We start from the raw sequence: 18,311 nt of genomic DNA, 5'->3' as shown, positions 1-18,311 counted from the left end.
AGGACAACCACAGGATGCGGAGAGTGTGTGCATATTACAGATCTGATAAGGGACTTGTATCTAAACTACATAAAAACATTTGCAACCCAACAATAAAAAGACAGTCGGGTGCGGTGGCTCATGCCTGTAATCCCAGCACTTTGGGAGGCCGAGGCAGGCAGATCACCTGAGGTCAGGAGTTCAAGACCAGCCTGGCCAACATGGAGAAACCCCATCTCTATTAAAAATACAAAATTAGCTGGGCATGGTGGTACACGCCTGTGATCCCAGCTACTCGGGAGGCTGAGGCAGCAGCATTGCTTGTACTTGGGAGGCGGAGGTTGCAGTGAGCCGAGATCACGTCATTGCACTCCAGCTCGGGCAACAAGCGTGAAACTCCGTCTCAAATAAGAGGAGGAGGAGGAGGAGGAGGAGGAGGAGGAGAAAGAGAAAGAAGAAGAAGAAGGAGGAGAAGGAGAAGGAGGAGAAGGAGAAGGAGAAAGAAGGAGGGGGGGAGGAGGAGGAGGAGGAGCAAGACAAATAACCCAATTTTAAAAGGGACAAAGGATCTGAACAGACATTTCTCCATAGAATATATGCAAGTGGACAACAGGCCCATGAAAATGTGCTCAACATCATTAGTTGTTTCAGAAATGCAAATCAAAACCATAATGAAATGCCATTTCACACCCACCAGGATGGCTAGAATCAAAAAATCAGATAATGAGTGTTGGCGACGATGTGGAGACACTGGAACCCTCTTGCACTGTGGTGGGGAATGTAATGTGGTACAGCTACTTTGGAGGACAGTTGGCATTCCCTCAAAATGTTAAACAGGGATACCACTTGACCCAGGCCTAGTTACACACCCATGAGAAATGATAACATACATGCATACAACACCTGGTACATGGATGTTCACAGCAGCACTGCTCATAGGAATTCAAAAGTGAAAACAACTCCGACGTCCACCAATGGATCAATGGATAAAAATATGATGGGTCCATACAATGGAATATTATTGGAATAAAAAGGAATGAAGTGGCCGGGCCTGGTGGCTCATGCCTGTAATCCCAGCACTTTGGGAGGCCAAGGCAGGTGGATCACCTGAGCTCAGGAGTTCGAGACCAGCCTCGCCAAAATGGCAAAACCCCATCTCTCCTAAAAATACAAAAATTAGTTGGGCGTGGTGGCAGGTGACTGTAATCCCAGCTACTTGGGAGGCTGAGGCAGGAGAATTGCTTGAACCTGGGAGGTGGAGGTTGCAGTGAGCTGAGAGCGCACCACGGCACTCCAGCCTGGGCAACAGAGCAAGACTCCATCTCAAAAAAAAAGAGGAATGAAATGCTGACACACACTACAACATAGATGTACCTTGAGACTATCACACTAAGCGGAAGAAGTTGATCACAAAAGGACACATATTTTATGATTCTATTTGTGTGAAATATACAAACTAGATATATCTACAGAGACAGAAAGTAGAGTAGGGTTGCCCTGGGTTAGGGATAGGGTGGGGTATGGGGTATCTTTTTTTTGCTGGGAGATTAAGTTCTAAAACTAGATCATGGTGATGGTTGCACAACCCTGTGAACTCACTAAAAAACATTGAGTTGTACCCTTAAAATGAATAAATTATATAGTATGTGAATTAGATCTCGATAAAGCTGTTTTTTAAAAAATACACACACACACACACACACACACACACCCCATCACTCCCTATTTCCTTCCCCAGATTTACAAATGCCTGGGTGAGATTTTCAGAGTCTTCTATTCTTCACTGTATTTTCTACTTGGTCTTCCCCTTCAGGGCTCAACATGCCCGCCACTGCTGAGCAGATGTGCCCACCTCATTGTTATTATGGGAAAAAAATAATCATGACAGCAACAACCACAGCTTCCTGAACAGTTGCCGTGTGTCGGGAAGCTGTTTCATCTCCTCCCAAACTCCCTATGAGTTTCCACAAGGGAACTCACATTACCCCTCATGCACTCAGGGAGGCCAGGGATGGTGGCACAGCCGGGCAGTGGCAGAGCTATGGTCCAACCAGGCTGTGCAGGGGTACACTGACCCTGAGAGCTGGTCACGCAGAACCCTGCCCAGCTCTGCATTCAGTGACGCCTCATTGGCGGACTGGATTGAAATCAGCCATGGAGAAAGTATTTACATCAGGGAAATTGGCCAATGCTGCAGAGCCAGCTTCCTCCCCACTGCCCCAGAGAGCTGGTTGTTAAGCTGTTACCAGCACACCACAGGGACCGTCTGCCTCCTGAGCTCTCCATGGCTTCTCCAGCCCCGGCAGGCATCACTGTCCTTCAGGACAGGGTTCCCCTTTGTTGGTTTCTGCTGTGCCTTTGCTGATGCCACTGGGGCTGCAGACCAAAACCCTCAGCAGTCTCCCGCACTGGGCTCCTCTAGCGGGCCGGGGAAGCTGCCAGCGCCAAGAACAAGCACGCGTTTCGTGCTTTAGGACGGCTTCAGGCATGTTTGCGGAGGCTGGATGAAGCCACAAAGCCAAGTTGGCATCTCCCCCGAGCTCCCACATCCTCGAGGGCCAGAGTCCCACAGGCTTTAGAAGCTGTGGGTGCGGAGGTGCCAGACGGAGCCCCGAGCACTCGCCGGGAGGCAGCGACGAGGGACTCGGGCACTGAGCCGGCCCTGCTGCTCGGGCGTTTCATGACACACACGCCTCCTCCTTCCTGTAGGAGCCCCCTCTTCCGACGCCTTGAACAGATGTTCTGCCACTAGAGCAAGCTTTGGGGGAGATGGTGGAAATGAACGGTTTCTTCCCTTCGGGACTGGCTACAGAACCCAGTGCGGGACCCAGTGGGGCCCTTGTTCAAAGACTATGAAGAATGTCAAGGCACTGACAGCAAACCATGAACCCAAGCTGGGCCCTTCAAGGCAACGGGCGACCCCAGGGTCAGACCCTACCGAAGCCAGGCTTGTGACTGTCCCAGAGACCCCAGGAAGGAACCCCCTCATGGATGCCTTCTAAGCTGTCCCTGGGCTCTGAGACTCTGGGCTCAGACCTGGGCTCTGCTCCTATGTCAGATTTGTGGTGAGATGTCACGCGTCTCCCTGGGGTGGCACGGGGACAGCTCCACCTGTGAGCACTTGACCACACGGCTGGGCAAGCCAGGGCAGACGCTGGCCTCGCTCCTTCTGGGACAGCTGCCAGGGAGAATGCCCCTGTGTGGTGCAGGCTGCTGCAGGGGAGAAGACCCCCCCAAGACTCCTCACCTCCACCCCCTGCACGTGGAAGCCAGGTCCCCACGCAGGGGCGACAGGCTGCCAGCTGCCCCATGTGACCAGCCTCGCCTGCCCACTTTGGAGCAAGAGGAACAGCAAGCAGACTCCAGGCCACGGCCCTCCCGGCTCTGGTTCCCTCTGCTTGTCTCTTGGAGGGGCCCATACGGGGCCTGATGCCCAGGAGCCTCCGGTCACCTTGTCCTGGCTCTGCTCTGCGCTGGCTTCCGGGAAGGAGAAACCCCTTCCCCCACCACATCTCATGCCAGCCTCAGAGCAGCTCCGGAGAGCGGGAGGGGGAGGCTCAGAGCGGTGCAGCCCCGCCGGGCCCCAGCCCGTAGTCTCAGCCCCCACCTCACCCCATCCCCAGCAGCACCACTTCCGCTCAGGCCTGGCTGCTGGCAAAATCTCGGTACAGAGGGAGGGGCGGGGAGAGGAAGACGCATGATTCCTCCTCAAAATGGAGTCAGCCGAAAAAAGCATGAATGCCGAGCCTGAAGAGACTCCTGGGGGAGGGGAGCCCCCGCAGGGCCAGACTAGGGCCTGCGCGATGGGAGGCTCATCTGAGGGACAGGGAGAGAGACGGACCCCCGCGGTGCACCCCCAGCTACGCACCGTGTCGTGGTGGGGTGGGAAGTCGAAGGTGTACTCGTCCGCCAGCAGCCTGCGGTAGGCGTAGTCCTCGTGCTCGCGGCTCCCGTAAGCCCCGTAGTAGTCGTACTCGAGGACCTGGGAAGAAAAGACGTGGTCCTCAGCCTCCCTCTCTGGTCCTTCCTGGCTTCCCTCCCCAGAGCAGGGGTCCTGCTGGGGCTGTGATGGAGACAGGCCTGGCCCTGCCCTCGGAGAGCCCTGCAGTAAGTGCCAGTGTGTTGTGGACACGGACAGGGGGCTCCCATGAGGTCCAGGCAAAACAGCAGCACAAAGGAGGTAGCAGTGTTGCCTGGTGGGTCTGAGAGCCCAGCCAGGGCCCAGGAGGCTGGAGGAGAAGCTGCATGCACCCAAGGTGGGGAATGACAGGGAGAAGCGGTTACTCAGGACCTCAGCCAGGGCTGCTCCCTGGAGCCACCGCAATCCCAGGCCCAGCTCCTGCTCTGGGCGAGGCCCTGCGGGAAGTGCCTTATGCTCCTACCAGGGGTGCCCCTTTCTACAGATGAGGAAACTGAGGCACAGAGAAGTTACATCTCGCCCAAGGGCACAGACAAGTCCCAGACGGGGCAGTGGCATGAAGCCAGGCAGGTGCGTGGGCTCCAGAGTCCAGCTTCTCTGCCATGGCCTTGGCCTCCCTGGGATCTGCCTCTCTCTCAGACACTCCACAGCCCCATGCGCCTCCCTGGCCTCTGCTCCTGCAGAAAGCCCCCCACGTGCCCTCCTAACTGCTGGCACGGCACAGCTGTGAATGCAGGTGCGGGCAATTCTTGCCTCCCAGGGCCGCCAGCCCTGCCGGCCCGCCCAAGCCTCACCTGCTCTTCACACACAGGTGGGAGCCAGTGTGAGGTTGTAAAGGAGTAAGGGTTTGCTGGCATCTCCGCGTGGAGTCCTCTCCCTCCTCAGCAGGGACATCCCACCCACTGCAGCCCTGCCAAGGTGTCCTGGACACCCAGGCTGGCTCCCGGGTGGGGGTGCAAAATCTGCCCATCTTGGGACCTGGGGTGTGTTCCTGACCCTCTCCTCTCCTCTTCTTGCCCAAGGAGAGGGGAGAGGGGCTTCCAGGGCCAGATCTGACTGGAACACAGTGGGCTGCGCTTTAAGAAAGGGTCTGCCCAGACCCCTCCTCCCCGCAGGGTTCATGAGGACTGCATGTCCCCAGGGGCCAGCAGGAGAAGAGATGATGACTGGCGAGGCTCTGACCCCAGAGCCGAGGCCCCATTAGCCAGCTCTGGCTCCCGTCTCCCCTCCAGATGCCCTGGAGCTCTGGAACCTGTCCTGGGCTGTGGGTTGCCATGGGGATGGAAGGTGGGTGCACCAGAGGGGACTGGTGAGACGCAACCCCGGGAAGGGGATTTTGATTTCTGTAAATCTGGATCAAATGCTACCCCTCAGCTGGCCTTAAGGCCTCGCATCGCGTGCTTCCGAGTGCCTGGGTCCCAGGTTTCACAACAGGACTGCCTTTGTTCCTCTCTCTCTCAGGATCCAGGTCCCTGGGAGGCCCCAGAGGACGCCCAGAGTCCAGACCACTGTGAAACCTCCACTGGGAAACGGAGCACCCTGGGTGCATGAACCCTCCCACTGCCCGCCCTCGTACGGACATAAACCAACCATCGGAGCGGCCAAAAATAGATGCACAGAATTAGGAGAAGACGCCCCATTCCTCCTGCAACCTGAGGGAGTCTTATTGCTGTCTCCCCACCGCGGGACACCCCTTCTGCTCTGCCTACAGCCCTTACCACTTAGGCACGGAAGGCCTGGCGGTGGCGGACGAGGAGTGGGGTCTGCGTGAATGGCACAAAGAATGCACCGAGCCTTGGGGGCAGGTCGGTGGGGCTCGGCTTCCCGTGTGCAGAATAACTGATCACCACAGTGGAGCCACCTGGGGAGGCGGGCTACATGGAGGGGCAAGGACGGGGTACGCAGAGGGGCAAGGGGGTTGACACGGCAGGGCCTCCCAGCAGCACAGCCCAGCAGGCGCTACTCACCGGAGCTGGGCCTTGGGGATGAAACCATCCCGGTCGCTCCCAGCCATGCCGCTCCTGGAACACGCAGCCTTGTCCGAGGAGTTCCTGAGCAGGAATGGGGAACAGGCACCTGTCACAAAGGGCCCGATACCCCTGCACAGGGCAGAGTGCCACATCCACGACTTTACACCCAAGGTGCGGAGAGCAAGGAGGCCCTGACTCTTAGAACCAGGTCCCCAGCCCAGTGTTTGCAGCTACCCTCACTGCCTCACCCTGAGAACCCCTATGCATAGAATTACCACTTGCCTCGTCTGCCCTTGCCCTGAGAACCCTATCTATAGAATTACCACCTGCCCCCATCTGCCCTTGCCCCCAAAACCCCAGCTATAGAATTATCTGCCCTGATCGGCCCTTGCCCCAGGAAATCTCATCTATAGACTTACCACCTGCCCCACCTGCCCTCACCCTGAGAACCTCCATCTGTAGAATTATCACCTTCCCCTATCTGCTCTCGTCCTGAGAACCTCCGTCTATAGAATAGCACCTGCCCCATCTGCCCTGGCCCCGATAACCCTCATCTGTACAATTACCACCTGCCCTGATCTGCCCTTGCCCTGAGAACCCTCCTCTATAGAATTATCATCTGCTAAGGACGGAATCCCATCCCCACATAAATTCATATGTCAAAGCCCTAACCCCGACGTGACTGTATTTGGAGATGGGATCTTTAGGTTAAGTGAAATCACCGACGTGACTGTATTTGGAGATGGGATCTTTAGGTTAAGTGAAATCACCGACATGACTGTATTTGGAGATGGGATCTTTAGGTTAAGTGAAATCACCGACATGACTGTATTTGGAGATGGGATCTTTAGGTTAAGTGAAATCACCGACATGACTGTATTTGGAGATGGGATCTTTAGGTTAAGTGAAATCATCAGGGTGGGTCCTAATCCCATACAGCTGGAGCCCTTATAGGAGGAGGAAGTGACGCCAGGGCCCTCTCCCCGCTGCATGAGGACAGTGAGAAGGTGGCCGACTACGAGCCAGGAGAGCCCTCTCCAGGAAGCCATCGGCCGACACCTTGATCTTGGACCTCCTAGTCTCCAGAAATGTGAGAAAAAAAGGTCTGTTGAAGCCTCCCCACCTGTGGCCTTTTGCTGTAGCTGCCCTCGCGGAAAGATGCACCATACGACCCAGCAATTCCACTCCCAAGTACGCACAAGAGAACCGAGAGGAGGGTTGCAAACAAATTCTGTTCACGCATGTTCACTGAGCTCTATGCACAACCACCAAACGGGAGAGAACCCACGTGGCCCTCAGCGGATGAGCGAATCGAGAAAGCAGGTCTGCCTACACCGTGGAATATTATTCAGCCATAAAAAGCAACGACATTTGGACACGTTTTATGACATAGATGAACCTTGAAAACATGCTCAAGGAATGAAGCCGGACACAAAAGGTCACGTATTGGATGATTCCCTGCATACGAAGTGACCTGAACAGGCAAATCCATAGAGACCGAAAGCAGCTTAGTGGTTGCCAGGGCTGGCGGGAGGGAGATGAGGAAGGGCTGTTTACGGGGGATGGTGTTTCCCTGTGGGGTGATGAGCATGTTTTGGAACTGGATAGTGGGAATGGTTGCACAGCACTGCAAATGCACTTAATGCCACCGAATTATACACTTCAGAGCAGTTAAAATGGCTCATTTCAAGATCTGCCTACTTAATCACAACAACGAATGCAATGAACACACTAGAGAAACAGTGGGAGATTTCTTTAAAAATACATTTGGTTTGGGAAAAAAAAGAATACCCACTCTGGGGTTTGGAAGGGCCCCTACCCAGGGGCCACCCCCTCTGACTGGAATGAGGACCCCAGCCCAGGGCTGAGAGGGCCTCGGGGGCCGCATCTGGTTCCAGATGGGCAGCTGAGGGCGTGTCCCAATGGCACCTGCCCTCCCCTCCATCCCCGAGGTCCTGAGAAGGAGGAGGCACGCCCAAGGCCACAGCATTCATCAGTGACATGGACATGTCCTCCCCGCCCACCTGGGATTCCGAGGGGGCAGCAATTGAGGGCACAAGATCCACCCACCCCTCAGTGAACAATGGGGACATCCCATGGGCCACCTTTCCAAGGATGGAAACTGTTCATCTCAAGAGCCCATTAAGAGAGGGCAGGCTCCCCTCTTTATAAAAGAAAGAAAGAAAACAAGCGGCTGTCAAGTGTCGCAAGAAGGCTGTTAACTAAGAAGGGAAGTCGAGGCGTGGGTGAACGAAGATTTCCCTGGGGGGCAGGGGCGTGCTTCAGCCCTTGCCAAGTTTCTTTGGTAGAGCTGCTCAGTTCTGAGGAATTCGTCTGAGCTGACTGCAAGGGGAGCAAACCCTGCATTCACCCAGGGCGGCTTCTGAACTGTCAGGATGGGCAAGGGGGTGATTACTGATCATAGGCCTGGGGGCATGCTAGGGAGACCCCAGGGCCGTGTGTGGCCTCAGATCGTAGCTGGTCCACCAAGCCAGACCAAAGGGCCAGGGCAGTCTGGGAGCCAGCCCTCCGACCACTCTGGGCTCTCCCCAGGAGGTGCAGCTAATACTGGGATCTCTCATGGGGCCAGACACTGGAGTCTCAGGTGAGGGAGGCCCCTTCTCCAGTTTAAACCGCCACCTGCTTCCTGAGCCTGCCCTCTTGCCTCCCCGCCTATCCATCTGTTCAGTAATCATCCCCCAATCACCCCAGTGCTCAGGACATAGCCCCTGTACCCCAGCAAGCAAAGCGTCCAGCACAAGATGGCCGGGGAGGGGGAAGGAATGGAGACAGGGCCTGGGAACGCAGGGAAGGAGCTCCTGGGTCTTTGGGGACCCAGGGGAGGGCACAGGGGCAGACCTGAGAAAGGGGCACCTGACAGTGGGTTTCACTGAATGGGTGAGTTGGAGCTCACCAGGGTAGCAGCAGACTCTACAAGCAGGAGCCCCTCTCCCACGTATGCCGTGTTCTGGCTGCTCCCCCCACATATGACTGCATACACCCACAAGACTCCGCCCCCCCAGGACCCCTGCCCTGTTGGCGTTGCTGTCAGCAGTTGGCGGGGGGCGGTTCCTGGGTGCGTGTTCCTGCTTCTCCACTAGAACGGAAGCCCCCTGGATGGGAGGGAGCCATTTCCACTTTATTCCCTAACGTCCCCGGCCCTGAGCACTGCGCCCAACACATGGGGGTGCTGGGTTACTACCTGGGGAATGACAGACACTTTGTCACTGCGCCTGACCTGCGGTTGGGGTATGCCTTGCATTTTCTGCCATCCTGCTGCCCTGAGGACGTCCCAGACCCTAGCTGCCGGCCCCCAGCAGGAGCTGTAGAGCGTCACCTCGTGCAGCGGGTCTCTCCTCATGTTGCGCCCGGCCAGCGGCTCATCGTGGGGGAAGACAACGGAGTAGTTCTTGGCGTAGGACTCATGGCTTCGCTCTCGGATCCAGCGGGGGTGGTCCGTGAGCGAGTGATGGAAGCGCCTGCCGCAGACAGGGGCACGGGTCACTGCTCTGGGGACGGCCCGTCAGGGAAGGGCTGGCCTAGGACCCAGGGCAAGCCTGGACCCCGGACCCCTCCACCAGAGTCCCCTTTGTGGCTCAGCATTGAGCGGGCCCCCGACTCTCCATTCGCTCCACACCTGGGTGAGCCTGGCTTTCTCCCCCAGAGTCACCCCACCCCGGTGGCCCTCAGTGAGTGGGCACTGCGGACAGAGGGCCCAGCCGAGGCTCTCATCCCCCACGGGGGCATGGGGCTCCGGCCTCGCTCTCCGCGCATTGCTGTCTGCTGCCTAGGTTCCAGTGCTGGGGAGCCGTGGCACCCCACCCCATGACTGCAGAGGGGGCAGCCCCTGGGAGGGGCGGGCTTAGATCCCCAGAATGCTCTGGGGAGGGTCCATATAAAGGGTCTTTAAAGTTTAGCCTGATAATGCATCAGAACACCTGTGTCCCCCTCCTCGGCAAGGGACCCCCCCCCTTTCCACCCGCCAGCAGGGGAGTGGGGGCAAGGGTGGCCGCCTGTCCCATCAGGGCCCCCCAAGTCTGTGATTCCAAAGCTGGGCCTTGTCTGTGGGTCGGACCAGGGACCCAAGAGGTGCAGAGTCTCTGGGGACGAATCCCAGCTGTGTCTGGGGAGCAGCTGCAGAATCCAGCCCCTGGGACCAGAGAGGATGCGGCTGCCATAGTTTTGGGTTTGTTCCTTCGAGCCTGGGGACCATGTGCAGCCACTGCAGCCCCTGGTGGTGTCCAGCGCCAGCCTGGCGGGCCCCACGCTATTTCTCATGGAGCTATGGAGCTCTGTGGCCACACCTGTGGCCTAGGCCTCTGCTGCCCCTGAGTGGGCAGAGCAGCCAGTGCCCCACGGCTTGTTCGCTGGTCTCCTCAGACCAGCCGCCACTCCCGAATCAGACAATGTGGAGCTGCTGGCTGGAGTGAGACCCGGGCCCAGCTACATCAGGGCCCTGCAGCCGCCTCCCACACAAACCTCCCTCTCAGCCCCCGGCTTTCCCAGGGCCCCACCTCCCCCTCGTGCTCCACCTCCCCCTCGTGCTCCACCTGCTGGAACCTCATTCATCACTCAAGACCTGCCTCAGGTGCCACATCAGAGGCGTTTCTGTCCTCAGTGGCACCTGTCAGAGCTGATTCTTAGTCTGCACGTAATTCTGGCAAGCAGGATTTTCTGATCTGGACGGGTGGAGAGTAGAGGTGCAGACGTGAGGATTATTATTAATGATATTATCATTAACAGCTGCTGTTGCTCATGACCCCCAGCGCCAGCGCAGGCCCAGAGCTGAGTGCTGCCGTGGGAGGAAATCTCTCTGTCCACAGAGCTGCCTTCTGCACGGGACCCAAGGTTAACTCTTTCACGTGAGAGGGAAACTGAGGCTCGGAAGGGTCTCACAGGTGTTCACGGTCACACGGCAAGGCCTCGGCAAAGCCAGCCCACACCTGTGCTGGGCTATGCTGACCAGGAGCTGAAGGAGGGAGTAATGGAGCCGGTGAGGGTCTGGGAGGATTCCTGGGGGGCAGCAGTAAGGTGCACATCGGGCGGCAGGAGCAGCGAGTGACGTACAGGGGCCCAGCTGCCAGTTCTGCCTGTGAGTAAGTGGGCAGAGGGACCAGGTGGGCCTGGGCCACCCTCTTCACTTAAATAAAGAGCTACTGTTCCCTGGCTCACCCGGTCCCCAAGGAATTTCCCTGAAAACACAGCCCAGCCTACATTCTGGCTCTGCCTCTGTTGGGTACTGGGCCAAGCGTCCACACGCATGAGCCTCAAGTGCACTCCAAGAGGGTGGTACATTGTTCCCATTTTCCAGATGGCAAAACTGAGGCTCAGAGAAGAGGAGGGACTGACCAAGGGCCATGCAGCTGACAGATGTGGGGCTGGGGTGACTGCCTCTTATCTGATCTCAAAGGGAACTCACGCGCAGGGCAGCTGCCACGGCCTAGAAGCTGCGTGGTGCCCGGCCAGCCCTGGGACCCTCATGCGCAGCCTGGAGGCCAGACAGGCCCTGGACCCAGGGAGGGCTCTGGCTGCCTGGTCTCCCGGGACACCCCCTCGCTGTGCGTGCCTCCCATGTGTAAGATGAAGGACGACCCAGGCGTGTTCTGGCTCTGGCCTGAGGGGAGCAATCAGGAGTCTCTGGGCAGGGGAAAGCTCCGTTCTGGTGCCGGCGTGCTCTGTTCACTTTCTTTTCCGGGTCTTTCAGCGACTCTCTCAGGCACCTCCTTCCTCTCCTTGCTGTGTCTCTCTCCCGAGGGTCTGTGTCTTGTGTCTGTCCCCGGGCACAGGCCCGAGGTAGCAGAGCATCACATGAGTGCTACAGCCCCTGGGGGCCGGCGGCTGGTCCTGCTGGTGGCAGCCGTCCACCCTGGCACACTGAAGGGGTTTGGAAGCCCCACATCAGTGACGGCTGAGCTGAGGATGGCATTAGCCTATGTGTCCTGGGTGCCACCAGCCAGGCTGCTTGGCAGGGGTCTGGGACCAACAGGGTGGGTGCTCCTCCCCCTGCTGTACTCCAGCTCTCAGGGGCTCCCCATTTGTCCCCTTGGCTCCCAGCCCCAGAGCAGCCCATGGCACACTTCCGCCAAAGTCCCAGTGATGGAAGGAAGATAGCTGACCCAGGGAGGCCCAGGCCTGTCCCCAACTTGCCAGGGGCCGCCTCAGGGCCTCTGCCAGCCCATGAGCAAACATCCTGCCTGCTGAGTGTAGGACTAGGCCCCGGGTCAGGAGCTGGGCAGGCTGGGCAGATCCATTTTGCAGCCAAGGACACAGAGGCACAGAGAGGACACACAGTGCCACTGGGTGGAACCCCGGCTGGTCGGGTTCCCGAGCTGGAGTCCCCAAGGGAGGCCAGGGCACGAGGATTGTCCCGCCTGGGGAGGGAGCTGGGTCCCTACCTGGCTCTCGTTCAAAAGTCGGGTGACTTCAGGCAAGTCACCTCCATTTTGCTGTTTGTAGCAGGGGGACCTGAACTGACCCTTCCTTGAAGTCCTTTACAGCTTTATCCTTTCCAGAACATTCCTCTCTTGGGAGAGTGCAGGGGCACAGGCCCAGATGGGCTCTGAGTCAGCCGGAGGAGGCTTCACTGTGTCAGGCGCCATGGAGGGGTGGCAACTGGGGGACCTCAGTGTAACTGTCTGTCTCCGTGGGGTCAGACACTCCCCCTGACAGTGGGTGTAATGTCCTCCTCAGGCCAGAAAGGACTAGGTCAGCAGAGGTGAGGGGCACACTGAGCTGAGCCAGGCCTTCTCCCTGCGGAGCCCACCCCACCTATTGCCTCCCCAGGGAGGCCGTCCACCGGCAGCAGCCGGGAGCAGAGCGGGCTGGAGAGACCTGGAGGCCGGCCTCCCTCCACGCGGCCCTGCTTCGCCACCCCTCAATGCATGGGGTGCGGCCCGGGCCACAGGCCCTGCTGTGTGGGTCGGAGAGGCCACCGCCATGGGGATGAGACACAGGAAGAGCCTCTCTCCTTGCTGGGGAGCGCCTGCACCACTGTCCTGTGCTCTGCAAGAGATGGCTGTGACTGGCAGAAGGCCATCGGGATAGGCTGCCGTCACCGGCTCTGCCTGTCAGCACCCCGGTCCATGCCTCAGCTGGGGATGACTTAGCGTTCCCATGTGCGGACCCCATGCCGGGCGCCTCACCAGCACAAATGTCCTCCCTGCTCCCAAAACCTCTGCAGCCCCTCCCCACCACCCAGCGTTATAGACGAGGAAGTGGCTTGCACTGGGTCTCATTCCTGGCCGCTTTGTCAGTGTACGATTGAACGGGACAGCCAGGGCTGCCTGGGTGCAAGCCGCGGCACACACAGTCAGCACAATTTTCCCAGCTCAGCCCTGCTCCCTCCTGCCCCCAGGCCTCAGTCTCCCCATCTGTGAGGGGATGATGCCATCCCACTGATGACTCCAGAGCTGTCCAGGGGCTCAGGCAGGACCCTGGGACAAGAGATCTTGGAAGCTGTAAAGGGGCGTGGACCTGCCCCCCGGCCACCCCCTCAGCACTGCCCACCTTCTGCTGGTGGCCTTCCTCCCTCACTGCTGCCTCTTCCAGGAAGCCACCTGGATTTCAGGGAAGGCTCCTTTCTAAGTAGCCCTCGCTGTTTACCCCACCCCACCTCTCCTGAGTGGCGGGCTCTGCCCTTAGGTCCCAGTGGACACTTACCTGATGTCATAGCCATGCATGTCCTTCTCCGGGCGCCCATGGATGATCCAGTGGGCCAGCTCCTGTCCACAGCCACCACCCAGCATCATTCCTGGCAGGAAGAGAAGTGCAGGGCTGCGGTCTGCCCCCCAGGGTCCCCCACCCATGTCCAATCCCATGCCCCCATCTCCACAGACAGCACAGACACTCCAAGCCCCGCTCTCCCCAAACCTGGGGTGCTGCACGCCTCCCGACTGGACTGCTGCCAGACTGGACCCTGGCAAAGGTGCACTTTCTGGGAAGCAGGAGCGGCGCAGCCTCTCTTGTCCCCACCACTGTCGGCGGCCACAGGGCTCCTGTGCCCACCTCCCCCAGAGCTCTGGGAATGGCAGGACCACCCTCTTGGGGGCCAGGAGGACTGCTGCCTGGACTCACCTGCGCTGTTGAAGCCACAGCCCAGGAAGAACCCTCGGAGCTCAGGTGCCTCCCCCATCAGGGGCTTGTGGTCGGGCGTGAAGGATTCTGAAAGGGAGAGAGAGGCCCAGAGTCCCTCGCAGTGCACGCACTCTTGGGGTGGGGTCTTCCCGGAGAGGAGTGATCAGGCAGGGGTCTGCAGGTGCCCCTCCCCCCAAACCCTCTCCCCCTTCTAGGCCCTGTTCAGTGCCACTTCCTCATGGGGGCCTCCCCGCTGGCTCCTGCCCTTGTTCTCCGAGCCCCTCCATGTGTGCTGCCAGAACCAGCAGACGGTGACCTGGCTGGGTTCTGCCTGGTGGGGTCCGGCTCTGTCTTGTGACCTTTGTCCTGCCGACAAGGAGCCCTTCTCTGACCCTGGAGACCACGCCGCGGCTCCCCCACTGCACCCGCATCCTGCTGTGTCCCTGCCAGAGACTTGTCACACCTGCCCACTGGACCTTGAGAGGGCAGGGACCAGTTTTCTCACTGCACATCCCCCGGCCTAGCACAGGGTCAGAGCCCAGCAAGTGCAGGTGCTTGATAAATGTCTGTTGAGCCAACAAAGGATCCGAAGTTCTGCGGGGGAGGAGACCAATGTCCTGCTCCGGCGGTCACCGCTGAGCCTCAGACAGAGGCCAGGACACGGTGGGACAGGAACCCTGGCTCTCTGTGGCCACAGTCCTGGATTCAAACCCTGCTTCACTCCGTCCTAGCTGTGTGGCGTTGGACGAGTCACTTTGTCTCTCTGAGCAAGGCTTAGTGTCCTCGTCTATAAAACTGGGATAGCAGAAGCTCCTTCAGAGGGCTGTGTGCTCGCCAGCCTACAGACATTCATGTCCTGGGCCTGGCCCTGGGAGGCAGTGCTGAGCAGCACATGTCCCAGCCCTCGAGGAGCCGACGGAGGGAGGGAGCGAATACTTACATAAGCAAAAAACAGACGTTCTGGTAAAGAAAATACGAGGAGCTGAGGGCCACGCGTCACGGACGTGCCGGCTGCTGCTGTTGGCGCCCTAGCACCACCCCGTGTTAGATTCTAGATGAGGAAGCAGCTGGCCCTGGCCTGAGGGACCCCAGGGCAGCAAGTCTGGTGGGCCATCCTCTGCATGCAGACCAGAAGCAAGCGCCGTCCTGCTCCCTGAAGGGCAATCAGGGCCCCCACGCTAGGAGCTGAGGGGGTAGAGAGCCACGGGGAGCCTGGGCTGAGAGCCTGGCCAGGAGAGGCAGAGCTCCTTGAAGCGGCAGAAGGTGGCAGGGCCACTGCAGGGGAGGGTGGAGGAGGCAGTCGAGAGGGGCAGGGCCCTAGGTGGAGGGCCTGGGTTATCAGAGCAGAGGGCAGAGGCCGGAGCAGCCATCTGGGTGAGAGACAAGGAAGACTTCAGAGAAGATGATGATGAGGCAGAAAGAGTGAGCTGAGGCTGGGTGCAGTGGCTCACGCCCGTAATCCCAGTACTTTGGGAGGCCAAGGCAGGTGGATGTCTGGAGCCTGGTTCAGGACCAGCCTGAGCAACATAGTGAGACGGGATCTCTACCAAAAAATCAAAAAATCCGCCAGATGTGGTGGAGTGAGCCTGTAATTCCAGCTACTCGGGAGGTAGAGAAGGGAGGATGGATGGCTTGAGCCCAGGATGTCGAGGCTGCAGGGAGCCACAATCGCACCACTGCACTCCAGCCTGGGTAACACAGCAAGACCTTTTTAAAAAGGGGGTGGGGGAGGTAACCTGGGCTGGGTTTGGGGATGGCCCAGGGAGCACTTTGGGAGGGCTGGAACTATTTCCAGGCTCAGGGCGGGCAGGAAAGAAGCTGTGAACAACCTCACAGGGCATCTGCGGGGAGCGCTAACAAGAGCTAGCAGAGGGGCAGCTGCAGGGAACAAGGGTCTCTTGGATGTTTCACAAATGACTCAGGCGGGTTGAGCAACCCGAGGACGCATGGGACCTCCAGGCAGCATGGCCAGGGGCCAGGCCTGCGGCTCCCACCCTGACCTTGGTGAGCTCCACCATCCTGGAATGAGAGCTCTGCCTGCCCTCTGGGGCGCTCCCTAAGTCACGGGGGCCTGGGACTTCCCTGCTCTTTTCTGGAGGCCAAAGGCCATTGGCCATGCCTGGCAAGGAGAAATGCTGATTCCCCACCAGTCTCCCATCCAGCCGACAGACCAGATCCAAGATGTCCTCGCCTGCACATCTTCCCCAGAATAGGGCCTCGTGGGGAGTACCGGCTCCCCAGGCTAATTAAAACGAGACAGAGGAAGAGAAAGAGAGAGATAGACAGAGAGACGCCTGGGGTTATCTGTGCTCCTGGGATTCTTCCGGGCCTGTATTTCTCGCTGCCAGACCCACGCAAGCTGGGGGGGTTGCAGGGGTGGGGGCAGTGAGTCACGGTCGTGTGCTCCCACCCTGCACGCTGCCCCGGTCCCTGGGGCTCCATCTGCTTCTCCCTGGGGCTGCACTTCGCATGGAGCCTAATCCATGAAAGTAGCCCCTGCCGGCGGCTGAGCCCATGCTGAGCGTGCCAGGACACATGGGGCTGGACTCTCCGGGGGGCCACAGCCCTTCTGTGCTGGGACTCTTCCCTGTCTTTAAGGTCGTCGTCCGCTCCCTGCATGGCCCGTGGAAGTCCCTGGGCTCCCCGCTTCGTGCCGCCCCACTCTACTCAAATGCTCTCTACAGCTGCTGGGCCTGACCCATGCCCTGCACCGCCCTGTGGCTTCTTGTCCCTAGGCCACCCTGCCAAGTCGGTGCTCTGTCACCATCTCACAGATGCACCTACTCCGGAGGGCACCCACTCCAGTGCCCTTCACTCAAGGCACAGAGGGACTCACCAGGCTTCTGACACTAAGTTTCCCTGGGGGCAACACTGTGTTTCTCTGAACCTCTCTCCCAGCCCTGAAGGGGGGCCAGAGCTCCCCCTACCAGGAAGCAGTGGGGAACACCCGTGTGATTCTGCTGGAACCCCGATGTGGGCGAATCTCTGTGCCCACCTGGTGCTCCCCTGCCCAGATCACGTATCCGTGGCAGGCCCAGCACCGACTCGCCCTCCAGGGCCGGGCTGAGCTGCCCCCGCTCCTGACCGCCCGTCTGTGTCCTCAGGCTGTGGCCACCCAGCCACTCCATGCCTCCTGTCAGAGCACCCACCCACAGGCTGTGGTCAGTGACTTGCATTGGGTCTCCCCTGCCAGAAGGAGGGCGCTGGCCTGAGTGGGCCTGCCTCGGGCACAAACGAGGTGCCACTTAATGTAGAATGAATGCCCTCATGAAGGAACGCTGGTGCTCTGGGGTCACTGGTAGCTCCCGGGCTGCCCCACACTCAGCTTGGGGACTTCTGGCTCAAAGTCCTGTGGCTATAAATACCAGGGTGCCAAGGCCAGCTCCAGCCCCTGCTGCCTCCCAGAGAGGGCACCTTTGCCAGGGCCCAGGCCAGCAGCCTCAGCCCCACACCCGCCCCCTGGGGTAGAGCCTTCCGGGCTCCCCAGGCCAGCAGGGTGGGGCAGGGCTGCGCTATGCTGCGGATGACCCACGTGGGACATCTGGGAGCTGAGCCCACCTTTTTGCTCCCGCCTCCTCTAGCTCAGTTCTCCTGGGGCCAGCGAGGAGGGCCAGAGTTAGGGGAATCTTGGCACAAGAGCCTTCCCCGCTGAGCTGGCCTCCGGGTGCAAGCCGCCAAGAACAGTGGGGAGGCCAGCAGCATGGGGTCCTGGCCAGGGCAGTGCTCTCTGGGAGCGGTGGGGGCTGGGGCTGGAGGCAGAACTGGGACTCACAGCTGTATAAGCCTTGCACCAGGGAAGGTCTCAGCCCTTCCATTCCTCACTCAGCCTCACAGGCTGCTGGGATGCGGCCCGCTATTCCCATTTTACAGATGAAAACACAGAATTCCAGGGAAAAGTCGAGTCTAGGGATGAAGAAGCCCAGGTGGGGAAGCCAGGACGAGCCACACTTGAGGCAGGAAGAGGCCCTGGCCTCGTGCTTGGGGCAGTTGGTGGCCCTCGCGAAGCCTAGGCCTCTCGCCCGTATTGAGGAATAAAGGCCACCCCTAGCACCCAGGGCTGCTGGAGTCATGCAGCCAGAGGGCCCAGGGACAGCCCTGGGTCCCCTGTGGGACACAGGCTGGCCTCAAGGGGCATCACTACCAATAGTCGTCAGACGAAAAGACCCACGGACGCCCACCCCAGCTCCGAGGCTCTCACTCACCAGGGCCACAGACCGTGGACTTGATTCCTGTCTTCTCCAGCACGGGGACCCGGTTGATGGCACCTTCAATGTGCTGGGTGAACACCTCCCAGTCCAGGTCAAAGAGGCCGAAGGCAAACTTGTCTGACACCTGCCAAGGCAGCGCAGGGGGAGTCTCCTTTATCCCCA

At 59.3% G+C, this 18,311-nt stretch overlaps 1 protein-coding gene across 4 annotated transcripts in view; it reads right to left on the bottom strand.

Annotated features, from left to right (window-relative positions):
- SARDH (sarcosine dehydrogenase) overlaps positions 1-18,311 on the bottom strand; it is a 91,819-nt gene that overhangs the window by 44,673 nt on the left and 28,835 nt on the right. For all 4 annotated transcript variants that reach the window (XM_011991531.1, XM_011991534.1, XM_011991533.1 and 1 more), the window contains 6 exons: positions 18,144-18,273; positions 13,942-14,028; positions 13,528-13,618; positions 9,206-9,347; positions 5,866-5,949; positions 3,848-3,961 (listed from right to left, as the gene is read on the bottom strand). In XM_011991531.1, the coding sequence (XP_011846921.1) occupies positions 3,848-3,961; positions 5,866-5,949; positions 9,206-9,347; positions 13,528-13,618; positions 13,942-14,028; positions 18,144-18,273 (648 nt within the window). The remainder of the gene's footprint in view (positions 1-3,847; positions 3,962-5,865; positions 5,950-9,205; positions 9,348-13,527; positions 13,619-13,941; positions 14,029-18,143; positions 18,274-18,311) is intronic.

The sequence above is a fragment of the Mandrillus leucophaeus genome, unplaced genomic scaffold (genome assembly GCF_000951045.1).
Source record: "Mandrillus leucophaeus isolate KB7577 unplaced genomic scaffold, Mleu.le_1.0 Scaffold398, whole genome shotgun sequence".
NCBI classification, from domain to species: domain Eukaryota; kingdom Metazoa; phylum Chordata; class Mammalia; order Primates; family Cercopithecidae; genus Mandrillus; species Mandrillus leucophaeus.
This window is presented reverse-complemented; position numbering and strand designations above follow the sequence as displayed.